General features: G+C 36.3%; 1 protein-coding gene across 9 annotated transcripts in view; it reads left to right on the top strand.

Annotated features, from left to right (window-relative positions):
* The window catches only part of SLC4A10 (solute carrier family 4 member 10), a 166,229-nt gene that overhangs the window by 105,467 nt on the left and 32,828 nt on the right, over positions 1–27,934 (top strand). For 8 of the 9 annotated variants that reach the window (XM_054515406.1, XM_036386559.2, XM_036386561.2 and 5 more), the window contains 9 exons: positions 5,803–5,991; positions 15,264–15,355; positions 19,762–19,919; positions 21,690–21,777; positions 22,260–22,406; positions 22,976–23,076; positions 24,476–24,650; positions 24,836–24,969; positions 26,099–26,344. In XM_054515406.1, the coding sequence (XP_054371381.1) occupies positions 5,803–5,991; positions 15,264–15,355; positions 19,762–19,919; positions 21,690–21,777; positions 22,260–22,406; positions 22,976–23,076; positions 24,476–24,650; positions 24,836–24,969; positions 26,099–26,344 (1,330 nt within the window). The remainder of the gene's footprint in view (positions 1–5,802; positions 5,992–15,263; positions 15,356–19,761; positions 19,920–21,689; positions 21,778–22,259; positions 22,407–22,975; positions 23,077–24,475; positions 24,651–24,835; positions 24,970–26,098; positions 26,345–27,934) is intronic. The other variant, XM_036386558.2, reaches the window with a different exon arrangement.

The raw sequence follows: 27,934 nt of genomic DNA, 5'->3' as shown, positions 1-27,934 counted from the left end.
TCCTGACACTTTAGAATTTGAAGAAATGGCTGCTCTCACCTGTCAGCTTCAAATTTCTTTTCAATATTCAGCTCTTGCTCTTTGGCTTGCCAGCCATCCTCATGCCAGGCTTGTCCAGCAGTCCTGGTGGTTACTTTTGGTTTTGTTTCCCTGTTACTGTGTATGCCACCTTTAGGAGAGTTTGTGAAAACAGGTTATGCCTACGGTTTTAAGGGGTACTCCTGAATTAAATTTGATTCTTGTGCTTCTGATTAATAGTTTAATGTTTTGGTTTTTTAATGCAATCTTTTGATAATTTTACTGCATTGCTATAATGCATCATCTTTTGAGAACAAATACATTATTTGTGCACATGTACTTTCTTGCCTTTGTTAGCAAGAAATGTGTGCTGTGTATTTATTGGTGATGTCTTGCTATCTGGGCTATATTCCAATACCAAATTACATTGCTATTAATGCAGTGCCAGTCTTCATATCCTTGAAAGAGATGTACTTAAACTTTATTTCTAAATTGAGACTAAGAATTCCTATTTGTTTTAGTCAAGGCTTTTAATCTGTAAACACTTACTCACTAATGCATTAAACTCTTAGCGCTTAACCCTTGAGAATTTCTATTATTAAAGTCTGTATTTTAAAACATTATTGGGCTTGTGGTAAAATGTACAGATGAAAGCCACCTTTTGTAGTGTTTGCATGGTTTCCAGAACCATGTATTTTGTATTTTATCTTTAGAAACAATGACAGTTCTGCATAAAAATATTTTGGTACTGTTTATGTGGTGAGAATTTTAAAATCATCCTCTATTCCAGTATGTCCATTCTCTATTAGGTCTTTTTCATTCCAGCTGTCATATTTAAAAATTACTTCATCTACAAGATTGTATATTTCTTTGGACAGGCACACAATTTTCCTTGTTGCAAAAGAGCTTATTCATACCTACTATGCTGAATTCACTGACAGCATCTTATTATAATAGAGACTTCTGAGATGAATTTCCAACACTGTCATCATACATCAGAACAGCATGTTTGTTCCTGAATTTCTGAAATTGTTCTTAATTTTTGTAAGATGGATTTTGCTTCTCTTGCAAAGAGCTCAGTTCCTCTGCTGAACTTTATCCTGTTTAAAAATGCAATTTTTATTGCACATATTTTGGGGGAGTTATTACTGTTTCTAATATGTGATGTTATTTTTTCATATGTCTTTGCAGTGACTCCTGTATCAGTAAGTTAGCACTCCATGTACAAGGAATTCCTCTGAACATTATGTAGTAATATTTTATCGATCACTTCTGTATAGAACATATGCTAAAAGGAAGTCTGAAAAATCTATGTAATCAAAACAGTTTATTTTGGAACTTGTCTCTTGAGGATGTATTTGCCAGAATCTGGCGGTACCATTAGAGAGCAGCTTCACTGTGTTGTTCAAGTTGGCAGATGAAAATGTTCTCTTTTGATATTTTCATTTAGTTCCTTTGAAACCATGTAGATTCTCAGATTACCATCTGGTTTTTTGATTATAACCACTGAATGAACCCAAAAGGTTCCTCAATTTAACATATGATGCCATTTTCTGTTGTTTGGTTCAAAAACTATTGAGTCCAGCCTTTAATGGCAATACTTTCTTTACAGCATGAGCCACAGAACTTACACATTCTTGTAGTTGTGCAGAGTGTTCTGTGAACAAATGTCAAACCTTGTCAAATACAAAGTGTGGCCTCACAGTGGAGCTTTGGTGACTTGCACATATTTGAAATATTCCCATTTATTTTAAATGGTTTAATTGTTATAATGGTTTCTTTTTAAAATTAAGTTTAAAATCTACCCTTCCTTTCCAAACCCAAGGTCTATTTTTTCCCAAGCAGTCTTTTGTATGTTCCTCACGATTGAATTTTCAATCTGTGTAACAGCTTAATCTTGTGATTGAGGTCACCAGACTCTGTGCTCAGCAACTCAGGGCATTACATCCCAAATGTGCAATTTTATTGATTTTGTTAATATCATGTTAAGCTTTCAATCTGAACAAGTCTTCTTTTACCTTTGTTTGCTTTAAGCTATATTACTCCATAATAACCACATATTTTAACTGGCTCAAGTTGAGATTTTATTTCACTGGAGCCTTTTGTTTCATCTGCAGCACTTACACTGTGTTATGCTTCTGACAGTGCTTCAATGGTACATTTAACTTTTATTACAAACACTGTAATAAAGCGTGGGATTGCCTGTGAGTGATCTGCTTCTCTGTTTGACCCTACACCTGTCTTTTGTTCAGCTTTCACCTTCTCACTTACCCAGGTTCCTGCATTTGTTTGCTTTATTTTCAGCTTAGCATGTGGTAATAACCTTTGCAGAGAAACTGTCAGATTTTGCTCCTTTGGCTGTGGGTAAATTGTAGAGCTTCCAACTTCTAAGTAGCATTGTCTTTTTGTGTGGTTGTTTTGTGTTTTCCCATGTTAGCCACAACTGTAGGAATCCTTTTAGATTGTACGAGTCAATCTCCACTTGCAAAATTTATTTTTTATGAGGCATTTACTGTGCCTGCAGTTCTGAACTGCAAGCTGGGAATTTTGGCCTCGTCTCTGCAATTTACGGTTTTGTGAAATACTTGCTCTTGTTCCTCAGTAAAATTACGCACTGTTATTTTAAAAAGCAGACATTTTTCATTCTTTCTTTCCTTTTCAAGTATTATAGACTTGAATATTTGAACCAAATAATTTCAGGTAATGCTGGAAATGGAATCTGTGTCTCGAAGCACTGGAGTGCTCTGTCCTGTCCTCTTGGATGAGCCGCTAAATCTGCCAGCTTAGATAGCTTGTTTATAATCACCATTGTAAATGATGTCAATGGGTCTTGGTTCACAAGTGCAGCCCAGGAACCCTAATTGCTGGGTTTATATTGCTCCTCCTGCCTGACTCACTAGGGAAGGATATATTTGTGTTCCTCTTTAGAGACCCATGAAGATAAAGGACGGTGTTCCACCTGATTGTCTTCCACAAAGCGATGCATTAGGGTTGCTTGGTTTCTTCTTCCCTGTCTTTAAGGGCAACAACCACAAGCCAGAAAAACTTTGGCTTTTAAATTAGGCTTTGTAGTCAGCTATCACTGCAATCACGATGCACACAAAAACCTGTGTGTTTTATGTTTTGTCACTAATCTCTCATTTTGTCCTACAACTGTGTAGTTATAAAATTTGGAAGTCTGAATACCAGCACCCTCGCTGGTATACACTGAATTAAGTTTCTGCTGTAAACTGTTAGTGCTAACCTACATCAGGAGAATATGAGCCCAGTAATTTCTTTTTGGACTTCACAGATATTTTGATAGAAATACAGAATGTTTTCTATAAATTTATTCTATGTTTCACCTGAGTATTCTGTGTATTATTGCACATGAGGTAATGAGCACACTGTGAACCTGGTGCAGTGAGGAGTGAGCTGTCACCACACTTGAAGCCTCCTTATTGTCCATTTTCCTGGACCTGTGGGGGCTCCACGTGGGTCTGGCCACGTGTCTCTGTACAAAGCTGCAGAGTGTGACAGACACCTCCAGAGTGAGTGGAAGCAGCCAGCCTGCTTTTGCATCCTTGCTGACTCTAGAGGTAGGACAGATGGAATTTTCTCTGCTGGGCCACACATGAGCCATGCTGCATTTGAACTGATACAAATTGTCTGCACCCCAGTGCTGTAATTCACAGCCTGGGTAAATTGTTCACAGGTGGTGATGAGTTATAGCTCAGTTACTGTAATAGCTTGTTAAAGTACTCACATTGCTCACATTTACTCACAAAATTAATTTTATGCAATGATATATTTTAACTGAATATGAATGGAGAAAACATTCTTGAAATACATGAAACACCAAGTTTCTTTGAATTCTTTTAAATGACCAGGTCAGGGAGAATATCCGTCTTTAACAGCTTGAGAATATTATTTCGTGGTTCCAGTATCAACCAAGATTGACTAAAGTAGGATGTCATCCTACTTTAGTGTACTTGATATCAACAAGTACACTGTCACACTGCAGTGTGAGCATTTTACAGAATGGGTAACACTGTGCTGCTGGATATTCCACAGGTTCCACATCCTTCTGAAAGCTTCATATGGTAGTGAAGTATCCTGGAAAAATGGAATGGTTAGCTATGTCTCTGGCTACAAGGGGTCTGTGCAGAATTTAAAAGGGCATTCAAGAGGAAAATTCTTTAAAACAAAGATTCTTTACTCAGTTTTTTTATATGGAGTGTGAAGAAATGGCTGCCTGTTCTAGATACAAAAGTGAAGACCAGGTCTTTGGAAATATGTACAGCTTCAACTGATGTCACCATGTAGGCTCTTCTACTTACAGGATTAAGTGATTACAGTCTATTTTGAAAATTAAATGTTTAAAATGTTCCTTTTGGCCATTTAATGTTGGAATTTAACCATGCTGCTCTTGTTTTCAAGACAGTTAAGGGTGTTACTGATATTGCAGGGGCCTGGGCTTTTAAAAAATATTTTGAGAAGCTTGGGAAGAAACTGAAAAGGAATCCCATAATGATAGGGGTGGATGGACACAGTCTTTCTTATTGCAACTCACATCTACATAGGGCTTGGAAAAAAGGGTCAAAATACAGCAATCTGTCAGAAATTTGACGGTATTTAAGCTCCTGCAGCGACTACTGCAACTGGGTCTATGTTAAAAGAATGACAGCTGGAGGGAAATACCAAGGCAAGAAAGCCCATCTTTCACTCTTTCAAAAACTGAATGCATTTTCCCTTATAACATGTGGCAGCAGTGCTACAGTAAAAGGGAAGTCATTGTAAAAACCCAAAAAACTCTAGGTGTAAGCCACTTTCTTCTTTCTGGCAGGAAATAAAAACTGATAGTCACTACGCTGGCACCAACCCTGTGGCTTTTGTGGCTGTTAACAAGCCTAGCAGAGCATCCTAGGGAAAGGAAGAGGATAGGGATTTGATTTTCTTTTTCCTATAATTTTCCCTCCTAAGTGGATAATCTTAAATATTGAGATCATCCTCAGCAGTTAATATATTTTAATATTTTATATGAAATATACTGTTATTCCAGGAATGGCACCATACAAGTAGAGTTGCACTTATCTGTAATCAAATAGTGTTGAATATAAATATGTAAAACTATTTTCTGCTAGTCCACTGCAAAAATGGTTGTAATTTCTTAGCAGGGGGTTCAGTTTCACTCTCACCTCCTTGAAATTATCCTCTTGCAGTAACATGTACATCTGGCAGTAGAAAAAGATTCTATTTGGTATTGACAAATAATGCAGCAATTTTTCTGTGTTGTCTTACCTGAACTTTCTTTGCATTGCACTGAAGGTATTGTAATTATAGCTGCAAGAAAGAAAGACTGTGATCTCCTGTGGTAAGTACAAAGGGAATAAAAAAAAATGTTTTCTCACAGCCAGTCCTTTGTAGGAAATAGAATAGGGGTTATTTGAAAAAAAAGACATCTAATCCACATCATAACCCTGAATTTAAATATATTATATGTAAGAGTGCTTAGGAACTGACTTCAATGACATTGCATAGGTGACCTTAATTTGTGAACAGCATAATTTTTGGAGGATTTTTTAATATCAATAGCATCCTTTTGTCCCTGCCCTTCCCCTGTCTCTCTCCCCCTGGAAGTGAAATACTTCTAGATAAAACTTACATTAAACTCTGTTGCATTAAAGGAACTGGTGCACTTAATTTGTAATCCTATAGGGTACTAATCATTATTATTATTGCAATTTAAGAGATAAATTTTTTCCTCTTTCCCCTCTTTTATTATGTTTGTGCATATATTTTCAGATATGATTCTGGACCAGCAGGTGGGTTCTGGGCAGCTCAGTGAGGATGTTCGTCACAGAGTGCATGAGGCATTGCTGAAACAGCATCACCACCAAAACCAGAAGAAGCTGAGCAACAGGATCCCAATTGTAAGATCCTTTGCTGATATTGGAAAGAAGCAGTCTGAGCCCCATTCCATGGATAAAAATGGTAATGCTTTATTTTGCATTTTGAGCCTTCAGTGGCATCTGCCTGTTTGATATTGCATGTGCTTTGTACCCACAGGTTAACAGTGTGATTCTGCTCTGAAAAGCTACCCTGTAAAAATGATACTTTTTGCATGAGAGTGGCTCCTCTTAGGCATTCAGAAATATACCTGCTCAAATTTGAAATCTGGTTACTTTGCACAACTCAGGGCAGGGCAGAGCTATTCAAGGGAACTCTCTGAGGTGTTGGAAGCTGTGCTGGGTATCCTGGGTGGCTGGCATGGTGGGTTATTTCCAGTGCAGCTTTGGTGTCCTGTGCAATTTGTCACACTGAGCTTGAGCATCTTTGCACAGGGTTGTTCTGAGCTGTGGACAGGCTCCATCAGTGCCAGGAATGTGGTAGGACTATTTTTGACTTCTGTTGACTATCCAGGACCTATTTATTTAAAATGTGGTGGATTGCTTAAATAGTTTCTAAGTCTACAACAGTATATGCATTAGCTAGAACTCAACTGCTGCTTCAGATTTTATAGGTGAGTTTGAGAGCTTGAAAAATGCGGCAAACATTTCAAGATAACACTGTTGGAGAGATGTCACAAAAGCTGTACCTTGTTCTTTCAAAAAATCCCTTTGGGAAAATCAGGATAATGCAAATGAGAAATGTTTGCAGAATGGCTCTAGAGTAAAATGTTGGCATAACTTTTTTTCCCCTTGCTTTTATGGAAGACCTTACAAGGTGTATTATTTTTATAGGTCATCATAATGAAAGATAATTTCTTATTTCTCCTTATTTGCATAAACAAAGATCTCTGTTATGAAATTGGCAGCTAAATTTTGCAAATATTTTTCAGTTAACTCTTATTCCAGAAATCAGCTAGAGTGGAATCCTGGTCCCTTCTGCTGTCACTCTGTTTCAGAGCCCTGCTGAGCTCCCCATCGCCTTGGGAAACAGGGAGTGAGGAAACAGCCATAGCACAGGGAAGATCAGGATTGCAAGAGGAAATCTGTGTACTCTGAGGCACAGGACAGAATGCAAAGAGCTGTTGTGTGGCTGATTTGGGAAGATGGCGCTGCTTATATATAACAAAGGTTAACTTGATTTAAGGAAGAAGGTTTTTTTCAATCATTGCCATATAAAGTTTAAAGAGATCTAAATCTAGTTGCTTCCCTGGGGAAGATTCTAGACCTAAAAGGCAACATGTAATTTCATCTGATGAGGATATGAAATTGAAACCTTAATTGTGGCAAAGTGTCACTCTAAGAGTGAGAAAAAAATAATATTTACTAAGATGTGCGTGATCATGCATACTGATGCACAAGAATAAATGTAAGTAGGATGATTGTCCACCCTTTTTAAGGCAACTTTCCTGTTGATTTATACAGCTTTTGCTGATGACTTTAAACAAATATTCAGGAGACACTAGAGAAAGTTAATGATATAATGATCCTGTACTTAATTTCCACAGGATGTAAGATGGCAGCTTGCATTCTATCAAGCTTTTTGCACTAGATCTTATGTAATAAATAGGCATTAGTTGCCTTAAGAAGAACCTTCAGGGCAAGCTGTGAAATTATCATAAGCTCAATTTTGGTAACTTTATGTGTCTGTGAGTGGATCTGATACAGTAATTCACTGCAGAAACATCTTGCTTTTGCCTAAGTTTCTTCTGGCAAACTTCCTAGCTCTTCCTAAATTCCCCCCCAAAAATAAATTCTCATCAGGATAGCTTCTAAGTCCATATTAAACACACTAATTTTATATACTCAGTGGTTAAGTGATTCTCTTAAGTAGGGAGACATATTCTTACAGTTTTTCCTTTGTTTGTGCCTATTTTGCAAGATGAAAAAATGCCAAGTGCATAGTTCATTTGCTTGTGTAGAAATGTCTCAGAGTGTTCTGACCTCTGTTAAAAAAAATCTTGGTCACTTTTACTGTGTTAACTTAAAGTAAGTGTACCAATAGACATAATAGAAATGATATATGTTTGTAAAAAATAGAATAACCTATAGAGATTCAATAATTTTCAGGAAGTTTATGTGAAAGTATATCAGATTTCTATCTAAATTACATTGAAAAATCCTAAGCATGAACTTTTTGGACAGAGATTTTTAAAAATCAGTTTGTGGCATTGTTCTACTTGCACCCTTTAAGTGCTAATGCATGTTTGGCTGTCTCTTGCCTTGACCAGGAGCTTTGGAAGGGACACTTGTTTGTTCCTGCTGAAATGAGACATGGGAACTTGGACACTTTTCCTACACAAAAGGAAGTTGTCTCTTTGTTAAATTTGGGGTTAGTGTTAGACAGTTGAGCCGGAGAAATCCTTAGCAGTTTGTTGATTGTTAAAAAGGTGATTCGGAGCCCCAAGTCCCTGATCTGTAGGTTATGTGGTACAGCTGAGGATTCAAACTCCCTTCTTTGTCCAAGTTCTTGACAATAGTAGCTTATCAATGTGTCAATTTTCAGATGTTCAAGAGCAAAGTCTGAAAATGAATACATAAATTAATTCAATATATGGCAGCAGTACTGACAGGCCATTGTGATATCTTTGCTGGAAGATAGTTGTACATATGTTCTCCCTCCATTTTTCTTTGTTTATGAATCTGTCAGACCATCTAATTAATTTGCTTTGTATTTAGTAGCATTATCTTTTGTTTACAATGGCTTTTCTTCACATCCTCTGCAGGGCTAAGATGTCAGGGTGCTATGGATTTACCATGCATTTTTAATGCTGCCATGCTGTGTTTAACTTTCACTTTTCATTAGGCATCAAAACTGTGAGAATTAAAAGCCTGCTTTTGATGTTCCAATAAAAAACGACAGTCAAATTTGGCATAAGAGGAGAAAAAATGATTTTTTTTCAATGGGCTAATTTGACACCAAATACCCAAAATAGAGGGTGGCAAGTGATTTTAGCATAAATACTATAAAAGACAGGTAAAAAAAATGAAATTTTTCATTGGTAAATCATCTTCAGAAAGTTTGCTTTATAAATCAATTTAACCTATTTTTATTGAGATAAGTAGGTTTCACACTCTGATACCTCAGAGCTGTGTTTGTAAATTCCTATGACATGGGCCTAAAAAGCCAAAGACAACTGCCAATATATGACACCTCTCTGTTTTATAGGAATGCTAAAATAATTTCATAAGCTTCTCCCCTTTTATAAAAGGGGTTCTGAAATTCAGAGTTTAGGCATGTGTGGCATGAAAAAATAACTTATTCTGTGAAAATTTAGTTAGGAAAAGAAGTTTTCATCATATAAAAATTTAAAAGTTTTGACCGGCTATTTCACTTTTAGTCTAGGGACGTGTATATTTTATTTATATATTATACATATATATTTATAATTAAATCTAACAGACATTATACTGGTTAAAGCCCTAGAAGAAGTAATTTTGGAGAGGAGTATGACAGGCTAAGTTACTTTTATTTTCATGCACCTTGCTGAAGTGTTCTTTACCCACAATAACATGATCTTATGCCTGTTTTCTGTTCCATACTTATGCCATTTATAAGAGTTTCTTCTCCCATGACATCAGAGCAGGCACATTATTAGTGAAAAAATTAGGTTGCACTACGCGTCACGTCTGATTGTGAGAAATTCTGAAATTCCAAGCAGACGTTTATTGGTATTCCAAAGAGCTTGAAGGAAGCAATGGCATATTAAATTTGGGATCTCTGGAGTTAATAGCATGAGCTGCTGAAACTGTTCATTTTGACATGTTCTTTTTTAAACCTTTTCCCAGTTATTTTAGTTAGTACAATGGGCTGGTTTGGACTTCATTGTTTTGTGGCAGTATGAGCACAAGCAGAGGTATTGGAGCCTATGCTTGTCCTAATTTAGGATAGCACCCTTCAGCATTCTGGAAAGTCAAAATTCTCGGTTATGTTATGGTGTTAGTTACCTTCTTCAGTTTCCCAATCTTTTCTGAAGATCAGTTCAAAGATTTATGTCATAACTCAGAGCGAGCTTACAGCATGTGAATCTCCCATGTCAATACTGTCACGTGGAGAAAGCTGGATATGACCTGGAGCCCCATGAAGAGGGTGGGGAGGCATTCCTAAATATATGACCATGCACTTTGATTTTGTGAGTAAATCACGCCCAATGCCATCGATATACTCACAAGCTTTCTGAAGTATTGGATCTGGATCAGGGGAATTGCTTCAGCTTACCTTGAAGAGAAGACAAACTCAACGATAGTTAATTCTGCCTTAAGATTGCTAATGCTCTAGTTTTGTTTTATATTCTTTTCAGATGTATATATTTTAATCAGGTTGTATTTTCCACAGGTTTTTATACTACTAAATTATAACTTGTATTTATGAACATTTTCATCTGATATTATTCTTTCTTTCTCTACATTTCCTTGTACCCATGATAAGATGTGTAATCTGTATGTATAAAACTGTATCATTCATCTTTGTATTTCTTTATTTTGCTCTGTCTTTGTTGTGTCTGTCTCTAACAGGCTCATCTCATCTCTGTACCTTCCTCATCTCCTATCCTTTGGGTTCTGTAAACTCCCTGAAGGTTCAGAGGTAGTATAAATACCTATTCTTGCTTGGGCTTCAGACCATTTCAAATGTACACCCATGTCTTCATATAAATTTCCTGTCAGCATGCAACTTCTTGCTATAATGATTTAAAAAAATACCTCAGGCCTTTGTCTGCAGCTGTGGCACACTGAAGAGAAGTTTGTGTGAAATTTGTTGTTTTGGTGGGGGGACGGTGCCATTTCTTTATTAAGTTCATTTTCTTGCATAAAGTTATAAAACTGCAAATCACAGCATTTTAGTTTATACTGCATGACTTCATGTGAATTATGCTTGAGATATTCAGGCCTAGCATTAGAAAAACAGCTAAAGTGACTTCTTCTTCATCTTCTTAAATTGTATAACATCAGTGAACACCAAATCTCCCTGTAGTTACAGAAGTACAGTGGGAGTGACATGATTCCCCACTGATTAAAAATGTTCATCAGGAGGCCTAAATGCGCACGTACAATTCAGCCTGCAGAGATGCTGTCACTGCTCTGTTATATAGAATTTTATCATATACTGAATAAAACATGCTGTTTTTTCAGTCTTTGAGTTTTGACCCAGACAGTGTTTTCCATTTAGATTTAGAAAATTGGTGAGTAGTTGCAGTGAACAGTCTGGAGATTGAAGGAGTTTGAAAATGAGGATTCTTTTTTTTTTTTTTCTGAATGGTAGAAATATGCATGGTTTAGAAAAATAAGCAACTTCTTTTCTGATTTAGTTTTCTTTGTTGTGTTGATTGCATCCAGTTTGTTTCCATTAACTGTGATTTGTGTCTGACTACATTGTTCTGCGTTTTTGTCATTGATGTTCTGGAGACATCTTGGATTTTGAATAACAACCACAATAAACAGTTAAATGTCTTAAGTTCTAAATTTTAGGGAGGAAGATTATGTTACGTGTGAGATTAATTTACTGAGATTATTTTTTTTTAATTTGCCAGGACTGTCTCAAAAATGGGAAACTGTATCTACAAATGCAAACTTCTATTACTGTAACAAATGTGGACCTTATTTTGATTTATAAGTGGCTTGACTTTGCATGCAAGACTGCTTTTTGTGTGAATTCTTGCTCTAGTCAAAGCTCTGGCAATTTCACATTATCTAAAAAAAGACACATTTTTTATATATGCAATTTTTTAAAACATTAATTTAAAACTGTGCTGATATTGACTTTTTATTACATAGGAAAGCTGTTACTCCAATTATAGCATGGTTTTATCTGTTATGTATTAAGTTCCTTTGTATGTACCTTGGATATTTCAATTATACCACATTGCGCATTTGATTCCTAAAATTGTGTGAATGGCTCTGATGAATTCTTGAAGAATGCAGCTCTTCACGTGCTTTAAGTAGGTGGACTGCGGGAAAAATCCAGGCTTCAGCTTTATAGTGACTAAAAGTATTACATTGCACTCTTGAAGAACAAAAGTCTGTATTTACCCCATACTGTGTGTAAATAACCATTTTGCTTGGAGTGTTGAAATGGAGTTGGTGAGGAGAGGGCAGGAAAGAGTGGAATGATGAGGCTGTTGCTACTCTTATTCCCTCTTGTAGGGAGTTGATGGTTTATGCCTTCACCATTTGTAGCAGCCTAAACCCCTTATTTTCAGCTCAAACAAAAGAAACAGTAAACCATGACAAATGTTTAAAATCTGGCTAGAGTTTGGGGTTACTTTGGTGGTGGTGGTTTTTGTTTTTTTTTTTTTTTTTTTTTTTTGTTAAAAGAGATTACCTGTTGTCTCTGCCTTGTATCTTTGATTGCTACTCAATACAGTAAAAAACCCAAACTTGCTGTTCCATGATCCAGAAAGCTGTCCGAAGTTGTAGAGCTATTTAAACATGTCTTTCTGCCTTAAGGTAAAACTTGTGTTCTTTCAGATTACTCCAGCATATGGGTAAATCAAAGTTTGAGGTCTTCTGTTGGCACAGAAAAAGAACATATGCTATTCTTAAAAACTTCACATACTTACTGGTGGTGGCTTTTTATTCCTTATATGTATATCTTTGCATATTTTTCTCCTAAAAGAAAGGTGGACACAATGTTTAAAAGTCCTCTGGACTGTTACACTGATTGCTTTTGACACCTCCAATTATGATGTTAAAACTTCAGTATTTAAACATGTGTCCATGCTTTGACTCCTTTGTTGGTCAATATATTTTTATCTGGCAGATATTTCTGCTCTCATTTTCTTGAATTTTTGGGTCTAGTTAAAAAAAGTGCAAATGCCTAATTAGCAACAGAAAGATAATGAACTACTATTTCTGTTACTTTCCTGTAGCTTCTTTCTAGTGTAATATGTATATTAGTATGAGTAATTATTACAACTATTTCCCTTTTCATACATCCTTGGGTATAGAGGAGTGTTTAAGAAGAAAAAATGAAGAGTCAGCAGGTTTTCTATTACTACTAGATTTTAAGTTTTTTGGGAGTAAGTTAAGACAGAAACTTTCCCTGAGCACTTTATGCCTTCTCTGTTTGAATAAGGGGAAGGATTATTTTTGTTACATTAATAAAATCTCCAAAATAGAATAGAAATAAAATTTATATAATTTTTATATTAATGATTTTTAATAGCTGTAATACTACAGGATGATTCCTGTGAAAATAATTCAAGGACTGCTAAACAAACAATACAGAAAAAGAATTTCAATGTGAAGTAGTGCCCTGGAATACATATGGTAAAGATGATGGTGTAACAATGATGGAACTCTGTTTTTCTTTCAGTTCTAATTAAAACAGACAAATTGAATGACTGTTTGTAAATACCTTGCATATGTAATAGTTTCAGGCTTCTGTTTTGCAAAAGATTTCTCCTGTGACGTGTAGGAATTAATAGCCTCTTTTTATATTCCCTTAATTTACATTAATATGTGGATTTCTAAAATCAATCCTTTCTTTTTGTCATATGTAAATTTGAATCCTGACTTTATTTTTATTCTACTTGCTTAGATATACATGTTTGTCATTCTCTGTTTATTTCACTGCAGAGCTGAACAAAAGCTCTGATTTCTATTCTTATTTTGATCTGTCCTTGCCCTGAATCAGAGAGAAAAATGGAAATACTTGCAGTTTAAAGATAGGATTTCTAGCAATATATTTTTAAACATTCTGTTAATGTACTACCTAATCAAAGTGCAATATCTGTCTGTGCTGCCAGGATGCACACATGAGTCTAAAACCTGTTTTGTGTCATGGGAGATTTGTCTAGTAGAAAATGACATGTTGATTTTCATGAAAACCAGCATTTTCCTTGAGCAAGTGTTTCAGCTGGGAATTCATGACCAGACTTAGGGTTCCTGTATTGCTCAGCTGTGACAGAAACTGGATCCTTCAGCATTTTGGCAGTGGCTGAGGGGCTCTTGCAAGTGTCTGGTCCTGCTCAGTCTGGATCCTGCGAAGTGCTCGGTGTCCAGGCTGAGGCTGGGGACGAGCCTGGGCTGCAGGAGTGAGCCCCAGCAGTGTGAGGGGCCACACTGTGGCTTTTGAAATTGCCCAGACAATGTGCCTAGCTCAGGACTTCCTGACTGTCTTCATCTTCAAATATCATGAACATATGGTCTTTGTTACTGTGCAAGTTTAGGTTGATTTTCACCAGAACCAATGTTTTCACATCATCATTTCTCAGTCATATGAGAGACTTTATTCGCTATGGAAACAAATATATGCTGGGCACGAGATGCTGACTCTGGGCCAGCTGGACTCTGTAGTTATTCCTGGGTATGTGTTAGGGCAGTAAGAGATAGTTGGCTCATACATTTGGTACTTTCTCTTGTACTTTATTGTGGTGCTCAGAGCTGTGTGTGGCGTCTGACATGCCAGAGAGGGAGAAAGAGTGAAGGCAAGGAGGGCATGGCCAGTGCCCCTGAGGGCTTTGTGCCCTGTGGGGTTTGTGCCTGCCCCACACCCTCGGTGTGTGCACGGTGGGCTCTGGCCATGTGCAGGGGCAATGTTGGCTTTAAGTAAAAATATGCTTCATATGACATAGACTTGTTATTTGACTTTGTGTTTTCTTTTTGAGCTTTTGTTGGCAAAATTCTGTTTGCCAAAATACTTGCTCTTTGTTTCCACAAGACTGAGGTGTATTTAAACACTTCTCATCTTGAGAAAATTTTAAAACTTCTTTTAAAATATTTTACTAAATCCTCATTGGAATTTTTTTGAAAATGTGTTTACTGAAACATTTGTTTTATACATGTCCATAATCACATTTTTCAATACTGGGCTTATAAATCAGTTATTTTCCAATATATTTATTTTTACACCGGTCCACTTTTATGTGATTTTTGTAGTTGTTATAATCAGGACATTCTTAATACACATGAGTAACTTTGTGAAAATTTGTAATCCTATTTAGGTCAATGAGGATTACTTTTGTAGACAGATATTACCCAAAATTGGCAGACCCTTAAATTATTTACAAAAGCTGTGTGAAGGCAGGACTTTCCCCAAATGTGTATCTTTAGAATTGTACACTTTAATTGGTATAGAAATTTTGTCTTCTAATATCCAACAGTATCTTTTATATTTTTGAAATTGCCTTCTCACATTCCTAACTACACATGATGAATGTTCTCTCTTTTGAGAATGCGCTATTCTGAATAAGTTTTTAATTAAAATGCTATGTGTAGGTGCATCATATATCTATGATATGAAATGTATGCAGAGCTCTAATAATTGTGTCATTGGATGTTGCTTTATTTATAGACCTGTAATAATGATACTTTTTTTAGCAGGTCAGGTTGTTTCCCCACAGGCTACTCCAGCCTGTATTGAAAACAAAAATGATGTGAGCAGAGAAAACAGCACTGTTGACTTCAGCAAGGTAAGTGTTCACTGATGGTGAAGAGAGCTTCCTGGCTGCCAAACAGATATTTAAAATTAAATAAAATAAATCCATGCGAGTCAGGAAAATCTGTAAAGTGTAGATTTTACTTTAGCATTGAAGTTTTGTGTGCACCGCAGTTTCTGTATGACAAAACAGAATCTTACATTTTCTTTCGAAATTATATGTAAGAGGAAATCACAGTTTAGGAACACAGATAAATTTAATATCATAGGTGTATATTTGTAGGGGAAATGTTACAAATTAACAGAAAATTATCTAAGTAGGAAAGTAATTCAGAATTCCTATAATTCACATTTACCTCAGATTTTTACTTTCTGTAGAAGTGATGTGTGAATGCAAACTATGCTTTTTATAACCTGAACTCGTGGATTCCAGATGTCTCAAACAGAATGTGTTTCTGTAAACCTACAACTTAATTCTTCTGGCAAGCCAAGATCTTTCAGTACACTTTACAAAAGATGTTAACTGTTCAGTAGTGGAGATTGCAATGACAGTTCAATGTTAGATAGCAAAGAAAAGCAAACAGCTCCTCAGCTTTAATGTGAAGGAGAATCCTCGTTTGTGTAAGAAGTCTGTATGTACCTAAGGCAGTCACAATGGGTACAGATGACAGGCCTGACAGGGATAGATGACTTCAGCTGACACATTAGTGCAACAAAGGTTGAGTAAGTGAAGAAAGGTGATTTAAACCAAAATTCTGGAGAACAGCACTTTGAGTCTGTTGAATTTTAATGTTAGTGCAGCTGAGCTAAAAGTAGAGTTATGTGATTGCTCCATCTGGTGCCAGACTTATTTCCTAGCAGCAGTAGCTATTTGCATCATTTGAATTTTTGACTGAACATTCCAGACTAGGAATTGTATATGGCTGAAATGAGAGGGGAAACTGATCTTTCTGTCAATGACAATGAGAAAAAAGGAGGCTGGCTGGGAATGTATTATGAACCACATTTCTGTAGAGGCTGTGAGAACATCTATAAACAGTGTCAGGTTGTTAAAATTTGATATTAATCCTTTAAACACATTTCGAACTAAAACTATGCTTTAAAGAGTCAAGTACAATATTGGTTTAATGATATTTATATTAAAGTGTTAAGTAAAACTAATTGGTTTTGCAAGTATTCTAATATCAAGATGTAAAATTTGTAAAGGTTATAAAATATAAATAAAATTATCTATTCAAAATTAAGCTATGCAGAAGTGAAGGGAATGACTTCAGTTTCAGTAGTGCTTTTCTTGAACATTTCTCCAGTTGCTTTGAGTGTTTTAGGATCCAAATCCCAATCAGTTCTCTAACTGAAATTCTGTTTGTATTAAGCAAGAATGGGAGCTGCATCATTTGATCTTTCACTCATTATTTTTGTAGTGCTGCAGCTTTGCTGATCAAAAGAGCTATTCCCATTTAAACTAGCTGGAAGAAATCAACATTTCATCTTTTTCTAACCTCAACAGGGAAGGATACCAACAAGGAAGTCAGGAATATGAAAGGAAGAACTTTTGTTAGGAGGAATGAAATAACAGTAAAGGATTGTAATCTAATACCTTTCTTTTTGACTGACTTTAAATAGATCCATTTATCCGTTTGAAGATGCATAAGTGCAGTTTCCCCTTGAAATGTGCTATTGCAATAACTCCCAACGGTTATAATTGGAATTATATGCATAGATTGAGAGGAAAGTAGAGCAGTACAGTAATTTTCTCTTGAGTATTGTGATTTCTTGCTCTAATTTCGTTCCAGATATTAATTTCATTTATCTTCTACAAAAAAAAGCACCTTTGACTACCTCACATATTCTCTCTTTGCTAATCTGTTTCCCTTGGGCTACGTCTAATATTCCAAATTTGGAGCTGACTCAAAAAGCTGACTTAATCTGGATACAGCATTGAGACTGTGTTGATTGTATTGGTATCTATCTATGAAAAATGTGAGACAGGCACTGAAAGCTGTCTTGAGTGTTACTTCAGGAACATGGAGACATGCTTTGTGCTGTTTGTAAATGTGTCACTCCTCTTCCTCTGCTGCCACCACCAGGACTTTGTGTTCTCAGGGTGAGGTGGAGGTGATCTGTCCCAGCACCACTTTACCCCCTGTCTGAGCAGAATGGGGGTGATGATTTAAGGACTTCAGCTGGCTCATTTCTACTGTTTATGCCAAAGACTGAAGGGAACATTAATTGTCCTGAAACACAAAATGGATAAAAGAGACTGTACCCACATCCCTTCTCACAGCAACATCCCTGTGCTCTGTGTGGAAACATTATTTCTGAGACAAACCCCTGTCCCATACTGACAGAGTTGGGTCTTTCAAATACCATGTGAAGCAACTGACTGGTGTTGAATGGCAGTTGACCCTGCTTATAAATAAATTTGATTAATATGTTTTACTAAGAAGGGATGTTGGGTATTTAGTTTGTCTTCATGTCAGTTTATGTTTGATTTCAGGTTAGATGTCCACCACTCTTCAGTCTTTGACTTGCCCTGGAGGGACATGGTCTCTGCATTAGTTATTCAGTTTTATATTTAATTGAAGCTTGCCTGGACTATTTAGGGTCAGGTCAGGAATGTGGCTCAGGTTACAGTGCAGATTAAGATGCACATCAGGTCTCTCCAGCTAAAGACCTGCGATAAAAGATGTATTATGCATAGGTTAGATGAAGCATTCTACATATGTAGCTTCTGCCACTGCCATAAATTCACTCCCAGGGCCACCTCCACTCTCATTATGCAGTGAAAGCAGTGCCTTTGGGATTTGGGTGTGTTTGCTCAGTTTGCTTCTCTGCCAGCTACTTTCCTTTTAATGGCTTTCTCTTCACTACCTAAACAATATTAGACAGTATTAGAGTCTCAAGCTGATAAATAGTACAGGAAATATCTGGAAATACTTTCTTGTAGACAGGACACAGAATGTTTCTTTCAAATTTGAATCTTATGATCTGTATGTTAGAGGACCTCAATGTCACAACTGTAGCATATTGTATATGGGACATTAATTATTAAATGCTAAATGCATTTAAATGTTTAATCCATCCATTCACAAGGTAAACTCAGCACAGAATGCAAATTTCTACATGTCTGAAAGACTACTTTCTTCCTCTCAATTACAAATAAACTGTGACACCAACATTAGGTGCAGAATGAACCTTAGTTATATATTTAATCCTGAAGAGTTATTTCATTATTTGAGTGGAGAACAGAATTTACCTCAGTTTTTCAATTTACCTTGAAAAGTACTTGGTCTCCAACCTTCCAGGTTTATCTGTTTCTTGTTTGTGAGGTGTTTAGTCATCTTTGTAGCTTAAGGAAGCATTAGATATCTCTTTGTGATCTCAGCAAATCAAGATTTCATTACACAGGCAACTGTGTTATATCTGAATTCTGATTTAGTGCCAGAGCCATTTGCAAGAAAACAATTTTCTAAATATTACCAAAAACTATGCAAACTAGTACTGACAGATGGCTGTAAGATAGACATTAAAATGGTCCACTTTAACAGTTTATATTGGATTTGGTTGCTGTTGTTGTGTTTAGATTAATAAAAGGAAAGCAAATGACAAAATTCATGCATTTTGAAATGTAGACAATGCTGGTGCATAATTAAATCAGACATACATTATATACTTTATTACTCCATGTCAGTCTTTGTTACAGAGAAGAGTCTAGTCATACAATCCTTCACAAATACCTTGAGCTTATTATAGCAATATCCTGATGAAGCTGTGTCTCTGTTTTTCTATCATCCTGCAAAAAATCAACATTGCTGCCTAAAATTCCAAAGTTTTTCTTCTGCTTTCTTCTTGCTCTTGAGGCTGTCAAAGCTCATGATAGCTTGTTTTCTGTTACTTCAGCAGAAGGGCAACTGTCTTCTGTTAAATCTGAAAACAAAAAAGCATCTCAGAGTAGAAAAAGGAAAATTGTGTGTAGTGGAATCTATTGTTCTTCTCAGTGAGATAATAATACAACAACTATGAGCTATGAATTAATGATTTCCAGAATTGATAATTATGGAAAAATAAGGTGTCTTAATTGCTTCTACTTTTATGATTGTTATTAAGTATTCATGCTGTTATGAGTATAAATAAAAAGTATTACTAGGGGATTTATCCTATATTCTTAAAAATATTTTGAATTTTATTTGTTGTCTTTATAAATTAATTCTGCTGTGCTTTGTTTCCAAGAAAAATCAGTCAAATAATTAATGTCTAGTTTGATTTAGAGAAACATTTTTATGAAAAGAAAAATATTCAACAGACAAGAACAGTGGAACTGTACAACTGAAATAGCCAACGTTATAGTGCAGTGATCAGAAAGTCTCTGTCAACAAAGCAGGGGAAAGAAAAAACCCCTGTGAGTAACTTTTAGGTTGTAATTTAATATACTTTCCCCAGGTTGACCTACACTTCATGAAAAAGATACCACCTGGAGCTGAAGCATCAAACATCTTGGTTGGTGAACTCGAGTTCCTGGACCGTGCCGTTGTGGCTTTTGTTAGGCTGTCGCCTGCAGTGCTGCTTACGGGACTGGCTGAAGTTCCAATTCCAACCAGGTACAGCTGGGCTGATCCTGCTTCCTGTTTCCCTGAGGACCTTGGGGGACAGGGTGATGTGCCAGTTACTGAGTGAGGAATTTGGTTTGCTCTTTAACAAAGACATCTCTCAGCCTTCCACTCACCCTGGAAATGATGTGTGGGTATATTCAGACACATACTAGTTTTGAATACCTCACAGATGTAGAAATGTATGTATAACACACAGTTTATCCTAGACAAACTGGTATTACTCCAGATGAAGTATCTCACTAAGGTGAAATATTCAACTTCATAGAATATTTCATCTGGAACTGAAACTACTTGTGTGATACTGCATAATTATGTGCAGAACTAAAAAAAATGAAGATGAAATTGAGAAAAGGCAAAAAGCAAACTGTTTGATTTGGTTGACTAGGGAAAGTGAGTGAATAGATGGAGAACATGCTGTAAATATATTCTTAAAAAATTTTTACTTCTTCAAAAATTTACTTTGCATGGTACAAAATGAGACTTTTAACCATAAATTTTTTTTAAATTTATTTTTTCCAAGCTGAAACTTTTTCTGATGGAGTACTTTGATTCTGAAAACAAATTGAGGAATTAAAAAAAAAAAAGAAGTCTAAAATAGACCTTGTATTCAAGTAGAAGAAAATTGGGATAGATCTGTGGTTACATTGGGTCCTGCTGAGGTTAATTCAGATCAAAACTCCAGAGTGATTCTCCCATATCTGTGTTCACTAACTTAACTATTATTGCGGAATCCACCCCCTACTCCCCCCCCCCTTTTTTTTTTATTAATTTGTGCATATGTTTCTACACACATTCTGTCTTTCTTTCCCTTTCCCTCTTTTAGTTTCTATGAAAATAGAATTCCAACAGTAGGCAGTAATGTATTCCAGTTTGTGATGCTCAGGACACTCACATATCACACTCATGTTACGCTATGAAATGCAATGCTGAGACTCAGATCCTTGCTTCTAACCAGATAAACATTTTCCTTGAGTTGTACTTTGTAGTTACAACATACTTTGGATGTTACTTTTTTGATGTTTTCTAGTTTTTGCATGCGTATAGGAAACACTGAGGGAATTGGCTTTGGAAAAAGCTTTTCCTTGTAATCTCCCTCAAATTCCAACAAGAAAAAAACCACCAAAAGGAAAATAACAGATTTCTTGATTTTTGGTCAAAATAAAAATAGTTACAAATTAGGACAATAAAATGTTTCTGCAAAAATTTGTATGCAATAAAAAAAAAAATCAGTAATATACATCAAAAGATTGTCTTTTGCATTGTATAAATCCTCTGCCTTTTATAGAGCTTTACTTGCCTACACCCTCAAGTAGAGACTGTCCAGAGACTTAATGGGGGTAAAAATTATTTAAAAATTATTTTATTTGGGTAAATTTAACATCTCCAAGATTGCAATAATTTATGTAACCATAGCCATTCTTTTGAATTAGCAGAATTAAATAAATTAATGTGTTCTGTACATAGATTACAGTTGCATACATTTATTATGTAAGTTAAGGTTTGTTATGTAAGGAGGTTTTGGTAGCCTCAGTCAAGACTGACTGTTAAGCTTATGACATATTTTTGGAAGCTATTTTCATATTCTTTTTCTAAGCAAAGCTTCATGTTTAAATGCATGTGTGAGGATCTTGAAGGAGATTATATATAGTGTTTATCTGAGAGATTCTTCTAGTCCACATTTTAGATATTTCTGTAATATTAATATTAATTTTGACCATCTATGCTTTACAATTTCCCAAATTTACTTTTAATTTGCAGATTTTTGTTCATTCTTCTTGGACCACTGGGTAAAGGCCAACAATACCATGAGATTGGAAGATCAATTGCAACACTAATGACAGATGAGGTATTTTTATTCGTGGTTCAGTTTTGTACTAACTGAAGAGGTGTAATAGGGAATCTCCAATCCTTCAGATGAAATGTGGCTAATCATTCTGGTGATGACAACAAGCATTCTAACTCATTTCATGTTCTTGTGACAGCCCAGATTATGCTGCTGTAAGGGGGTAACAAAACGAGAAACAATATTCATAAGCGAAGATGTCTTCACCAATAAGGTTCCATTTTACACAGTTGCTTTCCAGTGGATTTAATTTTGTTTAAACTGCAAAATCTCTCAAATATTTAGCAGCCATAAGGATGTTTTTCTGTAGCAGCTGGAATCTCTATGATAACTAAGTACCAGAAGCTATTTTCAGTTGAAGCTGAGATTGTTCAGTGGGAACTTTACAAAGTGTGTTTTATTTCAGATAAGTGGAGCCATTATTTTAGAGGGAGTTCCTTTTCAATCTCTTTTTCCTCCCACCGGCACTTCTCAATTTTTCACAGGTATTCCATGATGTTGCTTACAAAGCAAAGGACCGCAATGACTTGGTGTCTGGAATTGATGAGTTTCTTGATCAGGTTACTGTTCTCCCTCCTGGAGAATGGGACCCAACAATTCGAATAGAACCACCTAAAAATGTTCCCTCTCAGGTTTGTACAGTATAAAATTCAGATCCTTTTATAAGTTGTGATGAATTTTTATTATGTAGATTTAAGTCTCATTAATTTAGCATTTAGCAGAGTCACTATGTTTTGCATGCTGTTTTTATTTTAGGTTAATTTTCTTTAGAAGAACCCTTGACTTGCAGGCATACAGTATAGTGCTGACATTTGGTTTAGTTCAGTACTAGTTCTCTCCTGAGTAAATACAGGCAGTTGTATCTAAAGATACTAAATTCAGGGATAAGTGGTCTTAAACATTCTTGATTATTCCAAATAGCCATCGTTTGCTTTTGTTCTAAGCTTATTGCAAGAATTGATCAAGGCTTGCTGCTCTTTAAAATGTTTTCTGATACAAGATATTTTTGGTGATCAATTCTTTAAATTTCATAGAATCACAATTCTTTTCACTATTAACTGTCTGGTAATAGAACTCCTTTAGAGCTTATGAGAAGGTTATGCTGATGAATCTTAAAATGAGATTTTTATGTTTAAGCTTTTAACTTTCAGAGCCTGTTTCAGTACTAAAACCCACGAGAAATATCTTTTCCTTCTGGTAGGAGAAGCGTAAGATCCCAGGAGTGCCAAATGGAACTGCAGCCCATGGGGAAGCAGAACATCCTGGGGGACACTCTGGACCAGAACTGCAACGCACTGGAAAGTTAGTGAAAACATATTCCAAATCTTAAGTGTTCAAAGTGATGTTCAAAAGGAATCACAAGGGTCTGGTTCTCTCTCAGAAGTGTCTTAGTGCATAATTTCTTTCAGGCATTTGTCCTGATTTGCAGGTGCCACGTAGCTGAAGAGGACAATACATGCTCATTTGCAGAGAGCAGGAGAGGGCAAGAGGGTTTGAGTGTTCTGATTGTGTTTATTGCAAGCTCCTTTCTCTAATATTTATGAAGGCCAGACCTTTCTTAAACTTGATTAATGTTTCTTGGTTTTGTACAGGATGAAGGGAAACTTGATATAGTGTTGTGCCATATATTATGAATACTTACAGCTCTTTTGTAGTTGAAGTTTCTGGGTTGTGCAGCTTTAGCATTTCTTTTTTACCTCAGTAAGCTGTGATATGTCCTGGTACATGAGGCTGTGGTTACCCTGGTGGCTGCAATATACAGAATGAAGAATTTGCCCCAAGGAATACTTGTTTTCTCTCATCTAATATGGTGTGGTGTAAGTGCATCAGCTGTCAGTGCTTCAGGCTGCCTTAGTGTAGTGTAGCTGGGCAATAGATGTTTCTTTTACTTTGCTGCCTCCTGACATTTAAATACTGTTCCTACCTTTAGCATGAAGCTAAAGATTCAGCTGCAGTGCTGGTGTGCACTGGGGCAGGGGAGGTGATGGCCAGTCTGGCTGGAAGTTGTTCTCTCACCAGAGAATCTGCTAATTGACAGCTTGAAGGATTGTTTTAGTATTTAGGAGGTAGTAGCACTACACCACCTTCTTTACCTCAGCATGATCTGATACATTGTGTGCCTGTGAGGAAAAGAGCATTGTGGGGTTATTTACTTTAGCTGTATGGTATTTTGTAAGGGACCGTCTGTTCCTAGATATTTGATTATACTTGACACAGTGTAAATGACAAAAGATGACAGCTCTTGTCCTTGAAAAATGGTAGCATATATTCATTTCTGTCATCAAGTGTATTTAGGAACAGGTTCTCAAATAAAGAATGTGAAGCTGATGTGGGCAAATAGGCACTGTGATACCTCTCTAATTAAACAAATGTAAAGACTTATTTCATGTAATAAACAGTTTGGTTTAGTGCATGGGAGCAAGCAATTGTTCAGAACTTTGGTGTCTGGATGATTTGATTCGTTGAAGAATTTATAAAAGAGACATGTTAATGAGTTTGTTTTAAAACCACAATAATTTCCTGGTTGAAGTTACAAAGACAGGCTTCCTATAAACTTATTTTTTATGAAGGGTGAAACATAAGAGTATGAATCATTTGATCAAGGAACAGTAGCATCTCTGCAGTGTGATTGAAGCAATACTGTAAAAGAAAGTTTTGTGTGCCACCTTAATTGATTTGAGCTCTTCTATGTTTTCTTTAGATTTTTTGGAGGATTAATTTTAGATATCAAAAGAAAAGCTCCCTTCTTCTGGAGTGACTTCAGGGATGCTCTCAGTCTGCAGTGTCTGGCATCATTTTTGTTTCTCTACTGTGCTTGCATGTCTCCTGTCATCACATTTGGTGGTCTGCTGGGAGAAGCAACTGAAGGTCGTATAGTATGTGTTAAATCTGAACTTTTAAAACAAACTTATAGTCCTAGTTTCGTGGTTTGTATTTCCTTACTGTTGCATGAATCACCTTTATATATTGGTGTTTCAATGTTTAGAAGGCTATGGACTAAGACATTGCAATAAGAACCTGTTTGAAAATTTATGGACACTTCTCTCTGTGTCGTATTCAGAGTGCAATAGAATCGCTGTTTGGAGCATCCATGACTGGAATTGCCTACTCTCTTTTTGGTGGACAGCCTCTCACTATACTTGGCAGCACAGGACCAGTTTTAGTGTTTGAGAAGATCTTATTCAAATTTTGCAAGTAAGTGAAGATCATGATATTACTCATCCTTCATTTGTTTTCAGGTAAAAGTAGAGACACCTATCCCAAAGTTGAAATTCTAAGAAGTGCACTACAAGATAAATTGTTGCCTTTATCATCTTGCAGAGTCCAAAAATTATGCAGTGAATTGGTAAAGCGGAAAGGTGAATTTTCTTAAATTTAGGGCTTTTGTTTGTTTTAAAGCCTTCCCTTCCTTCCCTTCCTTCCTCCCTTCCACTCCTGTTTTGAAGGGAATGACTGCTTCAGGATGTTTGTGGGGATTTTTTTGGGTTTTCTTTTGAATATTATCATTCTCTACTCTGAGGTAATATATTTAAATCAGTGGTTTATCTCATCCCTAACTTGAAAGGTGTTGTTTCTCACCAAGAAAGTGCAGGCAGTAGAAGTGGTCCCTCTTTCAATAGTCACTAATACAGGCCATGCCATTCCCTCACCTGGACAGAGAGGGGGTGAGGCGTCATGCTACAAGAGCCACATTTAGGCTCATGTGCTGTACTTGTCATGTCTCTGCCACAGTGTGGGTAAAAATGATGTCTCCATTTGGAAGCCATCATGCTTCTCTGCCATCCAGTCTGCTTTTCTGCCTCACTGCTGTGACAGGGACTTCTGTGGCAGGATCTCCTGCACAACAGAGAGTAGGAAACCCCGCTTAGCACTCAGAATTTCTCGCACCTTCAGACAGACCTTTCAGTTTGCTGTGATAATGTCACACGGTGTGTTTGGAGCTCTATTATCATATGCAGTAAGCTTACAGAATTTTGATGAAAGTTGTTATAGCTACTCTTTCACAGCTTAAAAAGAAATTGACAGGTGTTGGCTGTTCACAAAGCAGGATATGGGATAAAAAGTGAGTGGACCTTACACACTTTGTGTGTGACTACTCTCAAAGCTGCTCACGTGATTACTTTAGTAGAGATAGAACTCCTTTTGTCCTGTTAATTGGGAGAAGAGCTCTGGTCAGGAGGTGACTTGATCTTCTGTTCACATTAAGTACATAATTTCTGATTCAGACTGTCCCCAAAAAGGAAATTTTGGAGCTGCTTTGTCTCCATTTACTGTGACTGGACAAAAGGTTGAGTGAGTTGGTGTTTTTTTCTCTCCTTTTTAGAGAGTATGGGTTGTCATACCTTTCTCTGAGAGCCAGCATTGGGCTGTGGACTGCAATCCTGTGCATCATCCTTGTTGCAACTGATGCAAGCTCCCTAGTCTGCTACATTACCCGGTTTACTGAAGAAGCCTTTGCTTCTCTTATCTGCATCATTTTCATTTATGAGGCCTTAGAGAAGCTGTTTCATCTCAGTGAGACATATCCAATCAACATGCATAATAATTTGGAGCTGCTGACAAAGGACTCGTAAGTAAGATTTCTTCTCTTAAACTGTTAGGGTTTTTTATCCATAGGTTGTTTTCTCTGCAAGGAGCCCTGCAGGAAGAGTTTGCAGTAATTGCAGCATGTAGAAGCTACTCAGTCACTACGGTGTCTTATGGAAGTGGTAATTACTGGGGGGATGTGTACAAGCAGGACATATTTACTTTAGATAAGTAAAAAATTTATTTCCAGACTTGCAGTTTGGAAAAGCTTCAATATAATTAACCTGGAAATCCTAGAATTAAAAATAGGACTTAAAGGGACCTTGGTTTTAGGTCTCTATTCATTCTTATTTAATGAGACTTAATTCATGGTCTCTTCCTGTAACCTTGTACTTATGATTTATAATCTTTAAATGGCAACAGGATATTCAGGTAATGTTTGTATATCATATTTATCTTGTTTTGTTTTGGGTTTTTTTTTTCCCAAATTGAAACATTCACCTTTCTAAAAGGTTGTAAGTAGATGTACCTGCTTTATTTTTACCTCTCTGGCATTTAGGTCCAGGCTTAATTTGCAAGAGCTGAAGTGGATTTGGAATTGTTAGATGGATCTCAGTACTTCACAATCAGTTTGTTCTTAATACAAAGATTTTTAATCTCGCTCCATTTAAACAGCTTTACTTTATTGTGAAGTTTAAACAGGTACTAATCTACTTGGGGAATAAAAAAAGTGAATTGCTTTTATCGATATTATTTCATTGAGAAGTAAACCCTCATAGACCTCTTTCTGTGATATGAGAACAAAAATGTTGTTCTAGTAAAGGACAAGATCCTAGTCTGTCCTGAGGCCAGTTAAGCTTGGTCACATCAGTAAATAAAATTTACTTAAAAAGCATTTTCAATGAAAATCTCTCTCCAGAAATGTCTTTATTTCATTGAACCCATTTGAACCCTCTGCATGAGCTGGGTGGGGCCCTAAAGCAACAGTGCTTGAACAGTGCCACATCTTCTGTTCACTGGAAAAACAGGAGTGTCTCAACCAAATGTCTCATTTGCATTTTAAGCTGGGAAAAACAGAACACAGCAACAGAGAAAACATTTGAGCTTTGTGTATATTATCACTAGAAAAATAGTTAGCAAATCCTGACTCTGAATGTACATTATGTACCTTAATACACAGAACAAGTTAGAGAAACCATAGTTCTGCTGTGACATATTCTCATCATGCTGAAGATTTTATTATTCCTCTCTAATAGTTTAATCAGTAGACAAAGGAATATTAATTTGAAGACATAACAACAGACATCAATACCATGCATGCAGTTGAGGTTATATCCTCTTATATAACTTTAATCACCTTCTATGAAGTAGATATTTTACTCTGAAGACCTTCATGTAGCAGAGTCTTTGCAGATTTTTTTTCTTTTCCTTGAACATGATGTCCTCCCATCGTTTTGAAAATCAGATGTTGAAATGCTAGAAAAAGACAAAAAATTATTTAGAAAAAATTTACCAGGTGGAGCTGAGATATTAAAATATATAATGGAAAGCATGAGCACAAGTAGAAACATGGGTTCCTGGGTAGCTATATTGGTGGTTAGCTGAATCCCATAATATTGCTAGAGATTTCAGA

Source organism: Molothrus ater, chromosome 7, assembly GCF_012460135.2.
Source record: "Molothrus ater isolate BHLD 08-10-18 breed brown headed cowbird chromosome 7, BPBGC_Mater_1.1, whole genome shotgun sequence".
NCBI classification, from domain to species: domain Eukaryota; kingdom Metazoa; phylum Chordata; class Aves; order Passeriformes; family Icteridae; genus Molothrus; species Molothrus ater.
This window is presented reverse-complemented; position numbering and strand designations above follow the sequence as displayed.